General features: G+C 30.9%; 1 protein-coding gene across 8 annotated transcripts in view; it reads left to right on the top strand.

Annotated features, from left to right (window-relative positions):
* Positions 1 to 16252, top strand: part of TBC1D19 (TBC1 domain family member 19) — a 144576-nt gene that overhangs the window by 57850 nt on the left and 70474 nt on the right. For all 8 annotated transcript variants that reach the window (XR_012477061.1, XM_074229659.1, XM_074229657.1 and 5 more), the window contains 3 exons: positions 1359 to 1397; positions 3172 to 3284; positions 15325 to 15399. Coding sequence is in view for 7 of the 8 variants with exons in the window: in XM_074229659.1 (XP_074085760.1) it covers positions 1359 to 1397; positions 3172 to 3284; positions 15325 to 15399 (227 nt within the window). In the remaining variant the exon portion in view is untranslated. The remainder of the gene's footprint in view (positions 1 to 1358; positions 1398 to 3171; positions 3285 to 15324; positions 15400 to 16252) is intronic.

Genomic DNA, 16252 nt, shown 5'->3' with positions numbered 1-16252 from the left:
TCCTAAAAAGGTACCATAAGGATATATTAAATTTCCTATCTACTCAGTTTCTGATTTTAATTTAGGCTTTGTATTACCCTGTAAACATTTATTGTATCTTTTTTATCTTGGCAAGCTTTTCATTGCTATATAGTAGGTAGGATTTTATTTTAACTATAGCCTTTGGTTTTTTTCCTTTTCTTTGATATTCTAAGAGTGCTTAAAAATAATTTTTAATGTGAATATGTGTGTCTTTGGAAACACATTTTATTTTTCAATATCACTTTGATATCACTTAGTTATTATAGTTGATTTGTTATCTCTTACTATCTATAAACAAACATAGACAATGTTGTTTATTTAATAACATTGTTTTTGCTGGTATTGTAGCTTGTTATTATTTTGGATAAAAAAGATCACAAAAATTTTTTAACTCCTAAGTTATAATTGTTTCAAATGTCCTATGCTTTATGACTATAGTTAAATGAAATATAATTCTGAAAGTTAGAAATTGTTACTCATGTTTATTTAAATAAGTTTAAATTATAGCTGAACAGAAGTTGGACTTGTCTTTCAAATTCTTTCATATCAATTCATATGTAAATTATTTTCTTATTCTTTGTATCAATTTTATATCCATAATTTTCAGTTTATTTACAAATATAATGATAAAAACTGCCAATAAAGTTAAGAATAAATATCTTAATGATTTAGAAAACTTAAGTATGATTTTTTTTTCTCTGTACTGGTTTACAAACACATAAGTTTTGTTCTTACACAATTTTATTATGACACCAGTAGTGGAGAATAAAATTAATACCTTTTCCTGGGTAGTATTCTTTTTATAATTTTGAGGGACAAATTAATGATAGCCAGATTTTATCATAATAATAATAATACTTGCTATTTTAGAATTCTGTGTGATTATATTTTACTAGCATCCTAAAGTTATTAGGGGAAAAAGTTCTACCAGCGATCAATACTTGGCGACAAATCTTATGATATGAATCATTGTTTATATCAAAAGTATATTTGTTTGAAAATACACAATAGAAAAAATTCCAATTTTAATGACATTTGTTTTATCTTTTCAACGGAATAAGTAAATATTTTTAGGAAGAGAGGAAAATGGACTTTTCCTTTTTCATGTATTTTTAGAAGTTGCTCAGATGATATCACAACTTTATATAAGTTTAGACAATTTAGGAAGAGGAGCTTTCTCCATATAGAGAATAGTCATTGTCATTAGAGATGAATATTTTAACATGGATTACTATATAATAGCATCCACATGTGTAAATGCCTAAAAAAGGGTGGCAGTAGTTACACTTAATGTTCTAGAGCATTTTTATCTCATGTTTTTTTCTCTCCAAACTCAGAGCTTTTTGAAAATGAACATGTACGGCTTGGACAAAAAGGTATGTTAAAGTTCTGATTTTTATAAATTTTTAAGAATTTAGCATTCCCTAAAGAAATATTTGTATTCAGCACCATTACCAAATAATCTTTTTCCTAAAAAGTTAAGTATCTAAGGAATTAATTTCTTATATAGCTATAAATAATAAAGAAATATAATGAAAATGATTTTAGACAAAAAAGAGCTATTCTTTTATTTTAGCTCTAGTTAAAAATGACAGCTGAAAAACTTCACAGCTGGTTCACTAAAAAAGAAATAGAAAACACAGACACATATCTCTGTGATATTAATTTAACCCATGCTACCTTTGAATTTTATTTTTAAATCAGAGAAACCTGTCTTTGTCTTGGATACACACACATTTCATTAGCGTTAATAGAAATTATGCACCAGCATCAGGAGGAAATATAACCATAATTTCAGATGATTATTCTCAGACGTAAGATTTAACGACTGATTCAGCTATCAGTGTCTTTTGTAATATTTTCCCCTTAGTTTAGTTAAGTTTTCCTGATTGTAATGAATCTGATTTTTCTTTTAAAGAACAGACATCTGATTTCAGTGAAGGTGTTTTATAGTAGTACACTGTGAGAGTCCTAAATCCAAATGTAGTAATTTTTTTAAAATTCTGATTGGTTGGATTTCATTTTCATTTGTATGAATACAAAATAAAAGATGATCGTGTATTTGTTAGAATTAATTTCTGTAAATAGAGCTCAACAGAATTTTGATTTCTTTGGTCATATCCTTCTTTATTAATAGAATAGATTTTATCATCTGTTCAATAATAATAATAATAATTATGATGATAGCTAAAATTTTGTATAATAATTTAATATTTGCAAAATGATTTAGATATAACATCTATTTGCTCAAAATAATTCTGGGTTATATATGTATTTAGCATTCTCATTTTGCACATGAGAAAACAGACTTGGAAAAATTAATTCACCCACCTTTGGTCACATAACTAATTAAACATTAGCTGTGGAATTTAAATCCAGATCTTTTCCCACTCTGCTAAGTTTTCTTAACCAGTAGTCACTGACCTTTTTCTTTCTTAATAGTTTTATAACTGTATCTTAATTTCATTGGTTTCTTTTATAGTGCTGTGTATTTCATTGTATATATTTTTAAAAATTGAGAAGGGCTCCATAGGCTTCACCAGTCTTCCTCATAATACCAAAAATAAATGTTTAAGAACCTCATACTACATCATGTTGCTATATGAAAATAGTTCTTTTTAATAAAATTTTAGTTCAATGCTCATGTTTTCATCTTTTTAACATTTTTCTTTTTCAATAGCTAGAAAACTCTCAACTTGAAAAAAGTTAAAGATTAAAGGAACTTAATTTGAGAAAGTATGAAAGAAAATATGATTTGATTTGACTTGGAATCTTAAAATGACTTTATGACTGAAAATAGGATGAACTTTCAGCAGAAAATGTTCAATAAAAACTTATAGCAAAATAGGAAACTCCAGAACAATTCAAAATTTGACAATAATAGTTTTACAAGAAGGGCATTATCTACCATACTGGATCCTCAAAAAATGAATAAGAAGTCACAAACTACTAGTGTGTGAAGGACCTTAGGAATAAATAAGGTCTCAATAAGGAACTCTTGAATAAAAAAGATCAAATCAGTACATAGCAATAAATTATCATCTAAAACTTTTATATCTCATCTTGTAAATTAGAAAACATTTCGAAGTTATTCATCAATTTTTACCTTTCTAATGAAATCTTTATAGGGTATTGTTTTTCTTTTGATAGTTTTAGCTGAACAAGATAGTGCTGCTGCTCAACAGTATATCAGACAAGGTAGCCCAACAGCACTTCGGGCAGAATTGTGGGCCCTCATTTTGAATGTTTCCAATCAACCTGAGGTAAGTAATAAAAAAAAGAGCTTGGACTATATTTCAGTGTTGCATGCATATTCACACACACACACATTTATTGTTTGTATATATAATGTATATATATATATATATATATATATACATATATGTATGTATACTTTTATTGAAAATCTTGATAAAATGAAGCAGTCCAATTTCTCATTTTCTTTTTTTTAATTTTAAAAAATATTTTTTCTTTTATAAAAAATATTTTATTTGTTTTTCCAACTACATGCCAATCACTTTTTTTTGCAGGGTTTTTGAGTTTTACAATTTTTCTCCCTCCCTCCCTTCCTTCCTTCCCTCCCTCTTTTCCCCTGACAGAAAGCAATCTGATATAGGCTCTACATTTATAACCATGCTAAGCATAAATCAATATTGTTCATGTTGTGAGAGAAGAATCAGATCCAAATGGAAGAAAACATTAGAGAGAAAAAAAGATATAATACATAAGACAGCTTTTAAAAATTGAAGATAATAAGCTCTGATCTTCATTTAAACTCCACAGTTCCTTCTCTGGATATGGATAATATTTTCCATCACAAGTCTTTTAAAATTGTCTTTAATTATTGTACTTCTAAAATGAACAAATCCATCAAAAATGATCATTACCCCATGTTGTTGTTAATGTGTATAATGTTCTTTTGGTATGTTACATGCATATTTTACAAAAAATCAATTGAAGGAAGTAGAAATATTAAGTTATTTGATCCCGAATGAATTTTTTTTAAATTTTAAATTGTGTTACTTTTAGAATTTTTAGAACAAGATTAACATATAATTTGAACATTGCTATTAGTTTTATCTTTTAGTCAATTAACAAACATTTATTAAGTGATTACTCTGGCTAGGCATTGTGCTAAATGTTAAGGATACAAAATTAAAAGAAGTCTCTTTTTTTCAAAAAGTTTATATTCCATCCTGGGAGACCACATATGTAAGGCAAAATATTCAGGATAAGTTTAAATCATTGGAAGCCAACCATTGAGAGGTTGGAACTAACAGCTGGGAAACCAGGAAACTGTTGTTATAGCTCTTAAAGGAAATAAAAAAATGATGCTTGAAAAATTTGAATAGCATAAACATGTAGCAGTAAGAAAAAAAATTCAAACCCCATGGAAAAGTATGTATAAAATAAACTTTTGAATATGAATGCTTCATAGATATTTTAAAATATCAATGAAAATGTAATTGACAAAACAAAAATTGTTATGTTTGCTATTTACTTTTCAATTTTTTTTTCAAGGCAGTGGGGTTAAGTGGCTTGCCCAAGGCCACACAGCTAGGTAATTACTAAGTGTCTGAGGTCAGATCTGAACTCAGGTACTCCTGACTCCAGGGCTGGTGCTCTATCCACTGTGCCACCTAGCTGCCCCCAAATATTCATAATATAGTTTTTTCTTACTTAGAGAGTTTTCTTGAATAACAGAAATGATTTGTAAATCTAAATATTCAAATGATCTTTTAAATAATTAATAGGAAAATAGAGTTGTCAATATCTCTCACAGAAAAGGATATGTAGAATTCTTAGGAAAAACTTTCACTTTTTAGAAAATAAAATAATTCATGACTACCATGGAACATCCACAAGCTATTGTCTATAATGTATTAGGAGTTGTTATATTTAATTTTTTTTTCTTAGAATGGATAACAGCATCTAATTTGTTTCTGAAACTTGTGACGTTACTATCTTTTATTAAACTTCTTTCAGGGGTTATAGCAACTGAGCCACAAGGAAGATTTACAATAGGACTAGCAAATATGAAAAAAATTCAGTCTATAAGCACTCATTGAATCCTTGCTGTTTACCAAATACTGTGAAAGGTCCTAGGGAAACAAATACAAAAATGATATAATCTCTTATCACAAAGAATGATAGGGAAGAGAAGGGGGAATGGAACAAAGTTAACTCCTACTATGATCAGGCTCCATGCTAAGCATTTTTCAGATATTCTCTTATTTGTACATGTATAAGTATGTACAGAATAAATATAAAGTGAAAATAAAGACAATAGAAGGAAAAAAACAGAAGGGAATTTTGACCTGTGTCAGGAAAATAAAGGATGGAACAAGACAGAGTAGAAAGGGAGCTAATTAATAGATAGGATATTCTTCACATGTAGAAAACAATTGAACTCAGAGGAAACAGCCAACTACTTGTACTCTAAGGAAGGATGGTGTGGTTCCATTAAGTGTCAGGGTAAACAAAGAAGAAATAAGTACTTGTAGTTGGGATTTCTCCTACTGATGGGCAGCAAGTTTTCTATTTGTTAACCTGACATTAATCACAGAGAGATTAGCTGTTTTCCTAGAACACCAATCTAAGATGTGATGAATTCCTTCAAACTTGTCAGGTCTGAGAAGCACTATTTGTCAGGAGAATTATAAGAGAGAATTATAAGATAGCAACAAATGATGCTATAAAAAAGAAAACATAAAATGTTGCTGAATATTATGATGTCCTTGACAAAAAAAAAAAAAAACCAAAAGGCTTTAAGGACAAAGGTGATATTTTAATCACTGCTGCCATTAGTTGAAGGCATGAGATTTGGAAGGATACAGATATGGGAATAACTGATTAAGAAATGGCATCTGAAAACAGGGTTTGTATTTGCATATGATAGCTTTAAAAGTATAGGAATCATGAGCTCTTGACCCAGAGATACTGTATATCTAATGGGTGGGATAAATATGCATTTGCTTGATGTCTTACAAATTAAATTCACAAGAGTTTAAAATTGAGAAGGGAAAAGAAGGGGGAAAAGCTGCTTATTTATCTACTACTCTAGATACCATAAAAAGTCTATACAATATAGAAAGAATAGTGGTAGACAAGGATTAATCAGTTTTTAAAAATATATAAAAGTGTTTAACAATTGGAAAAATAGGTTTTTATTTAATAAATAAATGTAACAAATTGGGAAATTCTGACACATTAATGTAATGAAAAGGGCAACTAAACACTTAAGTTAGGCAAATATGATAAATATAAAGAAAAAGAGAGAGATTTGTATGAAAGCATTCAAACCAGAACTAGAAGAGCATGAATAAGATTCTATGTAAGAGAAGTAGAAGAACATGACTGTGGAATCAGAAAGTCTAGGCTTAGATACCACCTCTGTCATGATTCCTATATAAATCGTATATAAGCTTTCTTATATAAATACAAATCCTATTCCCAGATTGCATTTTTTTATCAGTCATTCCCACATCTGTCTCTTTATTCCAAATCCCATGTGTTAAAATCATGTTTCTTTAACAAATATAATCATAAACTCTTGTTTGACTTTCTACTGAGATTTATTATGAAAATCAAGGAAAGCATAAATCAGAGAAAGAAGTATGCTCATCAATGTATTATAGAAGGTATCTTATACAGAGTTCAAATAGAAGAATTTCCAGGCATTGACAAGGTTCTTCAAATATGAATATTTATGCAACTATGAAGCCACCTTACTGAAATATAATATAAAAAAGATTAATTTAACCTTTCACTCTAGAAAAGATGCCAAATAAAATGTATATTGCTCATAATATTGAATTCAGTTATATAAATGGTACATTCAATTGAACCATTAATACATAAATACATATTTATCCATTTATCTATCTTAAAGTGCAGTAGGTAAACACTGAACTTAGACCAAAATTGAGTAAAAAACGAGATGTATCTTATTTGAGAATTGTATAAATGTTCATTGATCCCCAGTAATCTACTTTTAGGCAAGGTCATTTTTAAAATTGTAATTTTTCCTCATAACTATTTATCTCTACATGATCTTAGAAAAATAAGAAAGCCAGGTACTCAACAGGACAATGGAAAGATGCATTGTTTGGATAAGATATCTGTATCATATTTTCAATGACTTATGAGTGACATAAAACACATCAGGAATATTAATCATTAAGCAATTAGCATATCACATAAACAGCCCAAGTGCGGCACTGAGACATATGAAATATTAAAATCACCAGAGGAAAGCTAATGGTAATAGAGTAGTTTGTTTTTGGAGGAGTTATGAAAAATCTTACATGTACCACATGTATGTGAAGTCCTGGGGACTCCTGTTGAAGGAGTTACTAATGAGATAAGGAACTAATTGAAGTAATAAATATTGCAGAAATATATTTGGAATTTTAAATATTTAGTTTATTGTGATCATTAAATTATGAACATTTTTATGTCATTTTAATATAACATAAGGTTACACTTTTAACTAGAGAAAAAATTCATCTCTCAGCTGAAAGTATTTTATTTTACCACCCTATCCATGTTGCTGTCATATAGACCCAAGAAGGACTGAGATTCAGTGAATTCTTAATGGAATTTAGGAGAATAGTTGTGTCTCTAACTAGCTTTTAGGGCTGTTGCAAGTCATGAAACTTCTGGGATTCACTTACTTCATTTTTAAAAGAGAGAATTCTGGCTCTAATAATTTATGGTTCTTTGGTTTTGTGACTTAACTATTAAAAATCCAGCTTTTGTTGTAAAATATTATTAAATATTAATGGGAATCACAGTGAAAACAATAAAAATGCATAAATTGTCTGGTATCATTATTGCAGCCATTCATGAAGTACTTTCCTCTGCATCAGACACCATGTTAAGCATAGGGGATGAGGGTACAAAGAAGGGGGGGGGCGGTAGAAAGCAGTGTATGCCCTCAAGCGGAATACATTCTAATGTAAGAGGCAACTTGAAATATCTAAGTGCATAAAAGACATTATAACAGATGAAGATGTTCTGAAAGGAGATATGAACAGCTGGGGGTTAACAGAATCCTTGCCAGGGACAATGAGACATTCTAGGTTTGATGGGGAAGAAGTCACTGCCAAAGCAGAGATGAGAGAGTGTTGTATTCAAGGAACTCAAATAGTCCATTGAAAGTGAATCATATATAAAGCTGGAAAGGAAGAAGGTATTCTAGTTGTAAAGAACTTTAAAGGGCAGGATTTTCTATTTTATCTTGTTAGTGATAGATACAGGAGTTCACTGGCCAACAGGGTGACTTGGTCAGACCTATGTTATAGAAAAATCTCCTTGGCAGAGTAGTCTCCAATGATTTAGAGTAAGATTTGGAGGAGGGAGACCAATTAAAAGGCTATTGCTATCAATCAGTCAGGAGATAATGAAAATTTGATCTAGGACTGTAGCTATACGAGGAGAGAAAAGGACATGTACGATAGATGTTGTAAAGATAGAAACAAGATCTGAAAATAGGAAGGGAAGTTTTGAGAGGGTTAAAGAGAATTTGGAATAGTTGCTTTGGAGAGTGAGATAGTAATATTCCAATAGCATGTTTGCCTGGATGCAGTGAGGGTCCAATTGAGATCAGACAGCAGAAATTTGCAGTGGGCCCAGTCAGCAGTTTTGTGATTTTTCTGCCTCTCTGTTCAACATCATATGAATAGGAACTAAGAAGGTGTATACTGTGTTGTATTCACTGCAAACATTTTAATGATTAATTTGTTTTATAGAAGCATTTTGTTTGTCTTAAAGGATATCTTTTATTATTAATTTTAAACTAAAGCATTACTAATGCAATGACACATTTTTTTTTAGTTTTTGCAAGGCAGTGGGGTTAAGTGATTTGTCCAAGGTCAAACAGCTAGGGGATTAAGTGTCTAAGGCAAGATTTGAACTCAACTGCAAACATTTTAATGATTAATTTGTTTTATAGAAGCATTTTGCTTGTCTTAAAGGATATCTTTTATTATTAATTTAAAACTAAAGCATTACAAATGCAATGACACATTTTTTTTTTAGTTTTTGCAAGGCAGTGGGGTTAAGTGATTTGTCCAAGGTCAAACAGCTAGGGGATTAAGTGTCTAAGGCAAGATTTGAACTCAGGTCCTCCTGACTCCAGGGCCAGTGCTTTATCCACTGTGCCACCTAGCTGCCCCCACATTACTTTTTTTTTTTTAGGCAAGGCAAATGGAGTTAAGTGACTTGCCTAAGGCCACACAGGTAGGTAATTATTAAGTGTCTGAGGCCATATTTGAACTCCTGACTCCAGGGCTGGCTAGCTGCCCCCAACATTATTTTTTAAAAAATGTTTTTGGTTGCTTTTTGGGGGAGTAAGGTAATGGAGTTAAGTGACTTGTACAAGGTCATACAGCTAGGTAATTATTAAGTGTCTGAGGCTGGATTTGAACCCAGTTCCTCCTAACTCCAAGACTGGTGCTCTCTCTACTGTGACATTTAGCTGCCCAGACAATCACATTATTGTTTTACGAAGCAAATAAAATAAAATTCACTGAAGATGCATCAAATTAATTTGAATACTATTTCATAATGTTTTCTCTATGGGAAAAATACATTTATTTTAGTCTTAACTAATACATCAAAATTAGTATTCATCTATATGAACAGTTGTTGTTCAAGTCATATATTTTCAGAAATTTCCTATTATATAATTATATTTGGAACCTGGATATAGAAGAATGACAATATGTAAATTTTCTTGATTAGGATTAAATTGTGAATAGTCTTGAATTCATGACATGAGGGTCAGCTGAAGGAACTTGTTTATTTTGAAGAAAAGAAGGGCTGTAATATGAAGAAGTTTTGTTTTTAGCCCCAGACAGCAGAGATAGGAATAATGGGTGCAAACTTTAGAGAGAGAAATTTAGACTACATGTCAAGAGTTTCCTAATAGTTAAAAGCACCCTTAAATGGAATGGCTTTCCTCAAGATTTGTGAATTTCCCCTCCTTGGAGGTCTTGCAGTAGAAGTTGGGCTGCCATCCTCTGAAGTTATTCCATAGTTAGAATACCTTCAGATATAGCTTTGGATAGACAGTGACTGAAGGCCCTTCCAACTCTCAGGCTTTGCTTCTATGACATTTTTGCTACGGATTTAGATTTAGTACCACTTTAGCTTAATATATTGACACATGCTAAATACGTCAGTGTTTATGTGTATATACTAGCAGTTAAATAACCTAAAGGATTCATGTGTGTATGTATATATAATATATATATATATATATATATATATATATATATATATATATATGTCTGTATATATATTTATATATCTGTGGCTTCCCTTTTAAAAAAAGGTCTTACATATGATATCTTTTTTAATCAAGAGTACACACATGCATATATATATATATATACTTTTAGATATCATGTATATGTCTATATAATCTTAATTTTTAAATACTATTTGAGTTGTTTAGAAGCCGAAGTAGCTTATCTTATGGCTAAAATTTTTTTCAGCATATAAATATAAACATTTTGAGTACTTTGTTATTGTTCAGTCATTTTTCAGTGATGTTTGACTCTTCATGACCCCATTTGGAGTTTTCCAGGCAAAGATAGTAGAGAAGTTTGCCATTTCCTAATTTAGCTCATTTTAGAGATTAGAAAACTGAAGCAAATAGGATTACCTTCCCAGGGTGATAACAGCTAATAAGTATCTGAGACCAGATTTGAACTCAGGAAAAGGAAGTCTTAACATGCAATCCACTGTGTCATCTTCCTGCCCAAGTTGATTTCTTATAATCAAGTTCAAGAAAAATTTATTCATTGTCATGGTTAAAAAAAAACTGAGCTTATCAAAGTATCATCATTTGGGAGTAGGACGAATCAGCTTTTTTGTAGATTCCCTCCATCTGAAAAATGGTTTCTTTTCCACATTATAGACCATAATATACATTCGTACAATATATATTTACACCTTTGCGTATGCAAATATGTAACACTACCAATTTAATTACTTTTTTAATCTTTATATATATTCTATATATTTTATACACCCATAAATTTTTTGTCCTTCATCATCTTTTAGATCATAAGGTTCTTGAAAGAATCTTTCATTGTGTATAGATACAATGTTTTACACACAGTAGATATATGATATGTGTAGTCCAATTGTCATTTCTAGATGCTGTTTGTATTTTGCCACAGTGAGAAGAAAATTTTAAATCGTCTGGTATTTTACTTTTCAGTCTTTTGGTTATTCAGAAATCACACATTTTCTTAATTCTCATCATATTCTTACTACTTATTCCCTTTTTGCAGTTCTCTCCTTTCAAATGATTAGGAGCCAGACATGGTAGTATATCACCTAATCCATACCATTAAAGAAGGTGAGCTGGTGAATAGTTTGATCCCAAGAATTCTGACCTGCAGTGGGCTAAACCCATTAAGTGAGAAGCCGCCAAGGCTGCCTATGGAGAAACGAACTGACTCAAATAGAATATGAAGTAAATCAGAAGCTCCCATTGAGTAATAGTAGGATCAGGCCCCTGAGCAGCCATTATTTTGGGGGGCCTGAGTGAGATAGAAAGATTTGATCTATAAGAGAGAAAGGAGAGTACAAGATGGAAGAGAGAGGAAAAAGAAGAAAGGACAGAGGAGAAAGAAGACAAGAGTATGAGGAAAGAGGAGGGAGGGAGAGGAAGAGAAGAGGTGGGAGAGGAAAGGAAAGAAGAGGTAGAAAAGGAGTTTAAATAATTCTTTCTACAGTTCACATTAAAATGAATTTTAAAGGTTATTTGATTCCCTGGTAAATGGAATATTGATTTCTTCCAATTCTGTAAATATAATATTAAAATGAAATATTCTTCAACCTCTCACCCATCTTCAATCTGCTACCATGTTCCAAACCCTTCAGTTCCCACCTATAATCCTAGAACATCAGAAATGCTAAGTGGATACATTATAATTTTGTCATAACACCAGTTGAATTTTCTTGGGATCTTAAGACTTCTAATTTCTATGCCAAATATTAATAAGAGTGATCATCTATTTATACTTTCATAATTTGATTTTCAGAAATCTATGAATTAGTTGCTATTATTTCCCCATTTTACAGATAAGGAAACTGCAACTGAGAGCTTAAATAACTTGGCTAAGGTCACATAGCTGATAAGGGTCTGAGGCAGGATTCATATTTAGATTTTTCTGCCTCCCAATTCCAGTATACTTTTCATTGTGCTATACAACTTTTCATTTGTAGTGTGGAGTAAGTCAAATTTATAGCATTAAGCTATGCTAAATGGAAAAATTAAGAATTTCAGATATCATAGAGTTGTTCTTCAAGCAACAATAATGCGTTTTTTTAATTTTAAAAATATTTTGGGCAGCCAGGTGGTATAGTGGATAGAGCATTGACCCTGGAGTCAGGAGAACCTGAGTTCAAATCAGGCTTCAGACACTTAATAATTGACTAGCTTTGTGACCTTGGGCAAATCACTTAACCCCATTGCCTTAAATAAAAAATAAAAATATTTCAAATATAAAATATTATCTATCTCCCCTATGAGAAGCAGTGTATTTTAACTCTCTTTACATTTTCAAGTCCTGTTGTATGATCCTGGAAATATCATTTAACTTCTTAGTTCCCCCAGGAAACACTCTGCAAATATAAATTTTAAAATGGTTGCATTAGAAGAAGGAGTTTCCATTTATGCTTTTCCTCTGATTCCTTGAGACCATAGGTACTTTTCTTTTATCAATACAACACTAAGAACAGTGAATATTTATTTATTGAAACAAATAAAATTCTCATTTTTTTGTCCTTAGCAATCTGAAAATTCTTTCAGAATCTCTGTTTCTATTAAAAGTTTGTTCTAGAGCAGTTATTCTTATTTTGTGACATGGGCCCCTTTTGTAGACTGGTGAAGACGATGAACCCCTTATCATAATAAGGCTTTTAAATATATCAAATACATAGAATGACATAGAAAACTGATTATAATAATATAATATAATTATATTAAAACAGTGATCAATTTTGAAAGAAATACCTACCAAAAGAATTCCTCTTCTAGAAGCACCTGGAGCTGCTTTTATTGATTGGATTTATTTATATTACCCTATTTGAAATTAATGCAAATTCTTCCATATTTATTCATAAAAGTTCTTATATTTCTATTATCTGTGACTTCAGTGTCCTGTTTTCATTAATCTGCCTAATAATCTTTTATATATTTCTCTTTATTAAAAAGCAATATCCCTTCCATCTTGCCATTGTATTTTTACTTATTCTGTCTGTGAAGAATACAGAAACTCTTTGTTTGCTTTGTTAAATCGTTGATTTTTCACATCTTATAAATATTTCCATGTGAATTACATCCCAGTTTTTGGAATAAAATAATTTAGGTAAGAAATAAGGGATTAGAGAAGTAAAGTGAGCAGTAGAAAAGTACTATTTTTTTAATTTAGTTAAATGTGATCTATCATAGTAGTAGGTGATTTAAGAAATTTGAAAAAATGGTTTTCAATGATATTTTAAAATAGAATGATATAACACCCTTGTACCATCTTCTGTTGAAGATTTGATTCTACTTGGGATCTGATGAGAGAGGATGCTGGATTATGGAGTATCTATTTGGTACAACTGCTCTTTGGTTCCTCTCAAGGTTTCTTTGCCCTATAGTTGTCTCTGGCATCTGAACTGTACTTCATGGGCAACCATGGTAGGCAGTTGGGAAGCCATTTAACATTCAAAGTGGATTGCATTTCTCTTATTACTTTGTGCTAGGTTATAATAAATAATTTCAGAGACTGGAGTTTATCAATATCTCACATATTATTGTAAAATAATCTTATCCATTAGCATCAGTCCATCATTTGACCTCAAAATGAACCAGGAATTTGTATCTAGGGAATCTCAGTGTGAACATGAGTATTGTGGACAACCTTGAATCCTTAAAGCAGGATCCTGGGGGAGACCACTAGATTGCCTCCCAGTTCCTGCCCATCATCCTAATTTGTGTTTCTTAGGTGAGGGCTCATAAAGCATAAATTCTCATTCTCTTTAGGAGTAGCAGTTACAAACCTCAGATCTCCATGAACAGCTTTGCTTCAGTGAGATTCTATAATGTCCTCTGTTAAAATTCTCTCCCCAGGAAGTCCTTGAAGAACAAATTTGGGATTTTTTTTCCTGATTTGCAATATTGGTTCATTTTTAAATAATTCAAATCAGCAAAAAACATTTAATTATCTCTGTGCAAGAGATAGGAATGTGTTAAGAATGCAGAATATAAAAAAATGAAAATAGTACTGTTCCCAAAACTGGGGGGGGGGCTATAACTTGTACACTAGTGAGTAAATATGCAGTAATACTTAAGTTAGTAGAGTAGATTGTTTTTTTCTACCTTGATCAGATGCTTGAATGAATAGAATACTTAAGTTAGTAGAGTATATTGTTTTTTCTACCTTGATCAGACGCTTGAATGAATAGTGATTTGATTAGACCAGAAGAAATGATTAAAAAATGCAAGAAGTTCTACATGTTCCAAAATATTCATAGCAGCTCTTTTTTGCAGTGGCAAAGAATTGGAAATTGAGGAGATAGCCATTAATTAGGGAATGGCTAAACAAGTTATAGTATATGAATGTTATGGAATAATATTGTTCTATAAGAAACCATAAATGGTTGAAGTCTAGAGAGGCATGGAAAGAATTATAGGAACTGATGTTGTACAAAGGGAGACATTACAAAGAGAACATAACACATTAACAACAACATTGTGAGTTGATCAACTTTGATGGATGCAGCTCCTATCCTGTCAACAGTTCAGAAAGCTAGGACAGCCCTGGGAATCTCTAATGGACAATGCTATCCAGCATCCAAATGAAGAAAACAAAAGAAAAACCAAAAAATCCTACAGAATCTGATTGAACACTATGTTCACTTTTCAATAATTTTTCTTAGAGTTTTCCTTCCTCTCCTATTGTTTTCTTTCTTTTCCTTTATTCCTAATTCCTTATACAGAAAATGCCTAATCAGTAAACATGTTAAACACAAATATATATGTATAGTGTTCACTAGACTATTTGCCACTGAGGAACCAGGGATGGGAAGGAAGGGTGAAACGAAATTATGTAATTTCTAAGTGTGCATGTGGGTAAAACTTTCATAACATGTTATAGGAAAAATAAAATAAAATATTATTTGGATAAAAATAAATAGTGATTTGTATTTTTATTTTTTACAAAAAGACTTGATTTTTCTTATTACAGGATAATTTGATTCTCAGAGTTGCTTTTTATTTTGTTTTTATTTCAGGACCTATTGTATTATGAGCAACTCAAATCTAATGTAATTCAGCATGACCTTTTAGTAGATAGCCTCATTTATAAGGTAAGTAAAAAATAAGTGAATCATTTTATTATTTCTTTAGTGTCATTAAACATTTATTATTAAGGATCTATAGAATATGACTTATACTAGTATGCTTTGTTTTAGACCATAATTTATCAAATCTTTTGAAAAATCATAAAAAGTTATAGTTGACCTACCCTGGAATATATATATATTCAATTGTTTATAAGCACATCCATTCCATTTGAAACTATCACCACCTCCTTCTGGTCTCTATCATCAAATTAAGAAAATGATTTGCCCTTGCAGATTCATTTAGAACAGACCTTAAATATTTGGCAACAACTATCATGTCTCCCCAAACTGTTCTTTGCTGCAGAATAAAAGAACATTCCACATATGCCATAACCCACCCTTCACTACCCTAGTGCCCTTCCTCCTGAACTACTTTGCATTTCACTACTTTGTAAATATTTATATATTCACTTTCTATTTTTGCTGCATAAATGTATGTATTCTCCTCCTTTAGAATCTAAACTCCTTGAGAGTAGGAATTGTTTAATTCATTGTACTTGTATTCCCAGCAACTTGCATAATTTGTAGTATATAGCAAACTGTTAATAAATGCTTGCTTGATTGATTAATTATAAACTCTCTTACTTACCCTTCCTAAATTCAATGACTAGAGAAAAGCCTCATGACTATTAACTCCCAAATCATAAACATTTCCCTTTTAGGGCCAATTGAAATTGCTTAGATTTTTGAGATACCATTATACCTGTTTTGAATCATTCTGAATTTTCATCTTACAAAAAGCATCCAAGTTAGTTTCATTCAAGTTAAACAGTATAGGACCAATTATAGTCAGAATATGGTACCTTTATGTCTGCAA

Source organism: Macrotis lagotis, chromosome 3 (genome assembly GCF_037893015.1).
Source record: "Macrotis lagotis isolate mMagLag1 chromosome 3, bilby.v1.9.chrom.fasta, whole genome shotgun sequence".
In the NCBI taxonomy this organism is placed as follows: Eukaryota; Metazoa; Chordata; class Mammalia; order Peramelemorphia; family Peramelidae; genus Macrotis; species Macrotis lagotis.
The sequence above is the reverse complement of the archived record's forward strand: the minus strand, read 5'-3'. Positions and strand labels throughout refer to the sequence as shown.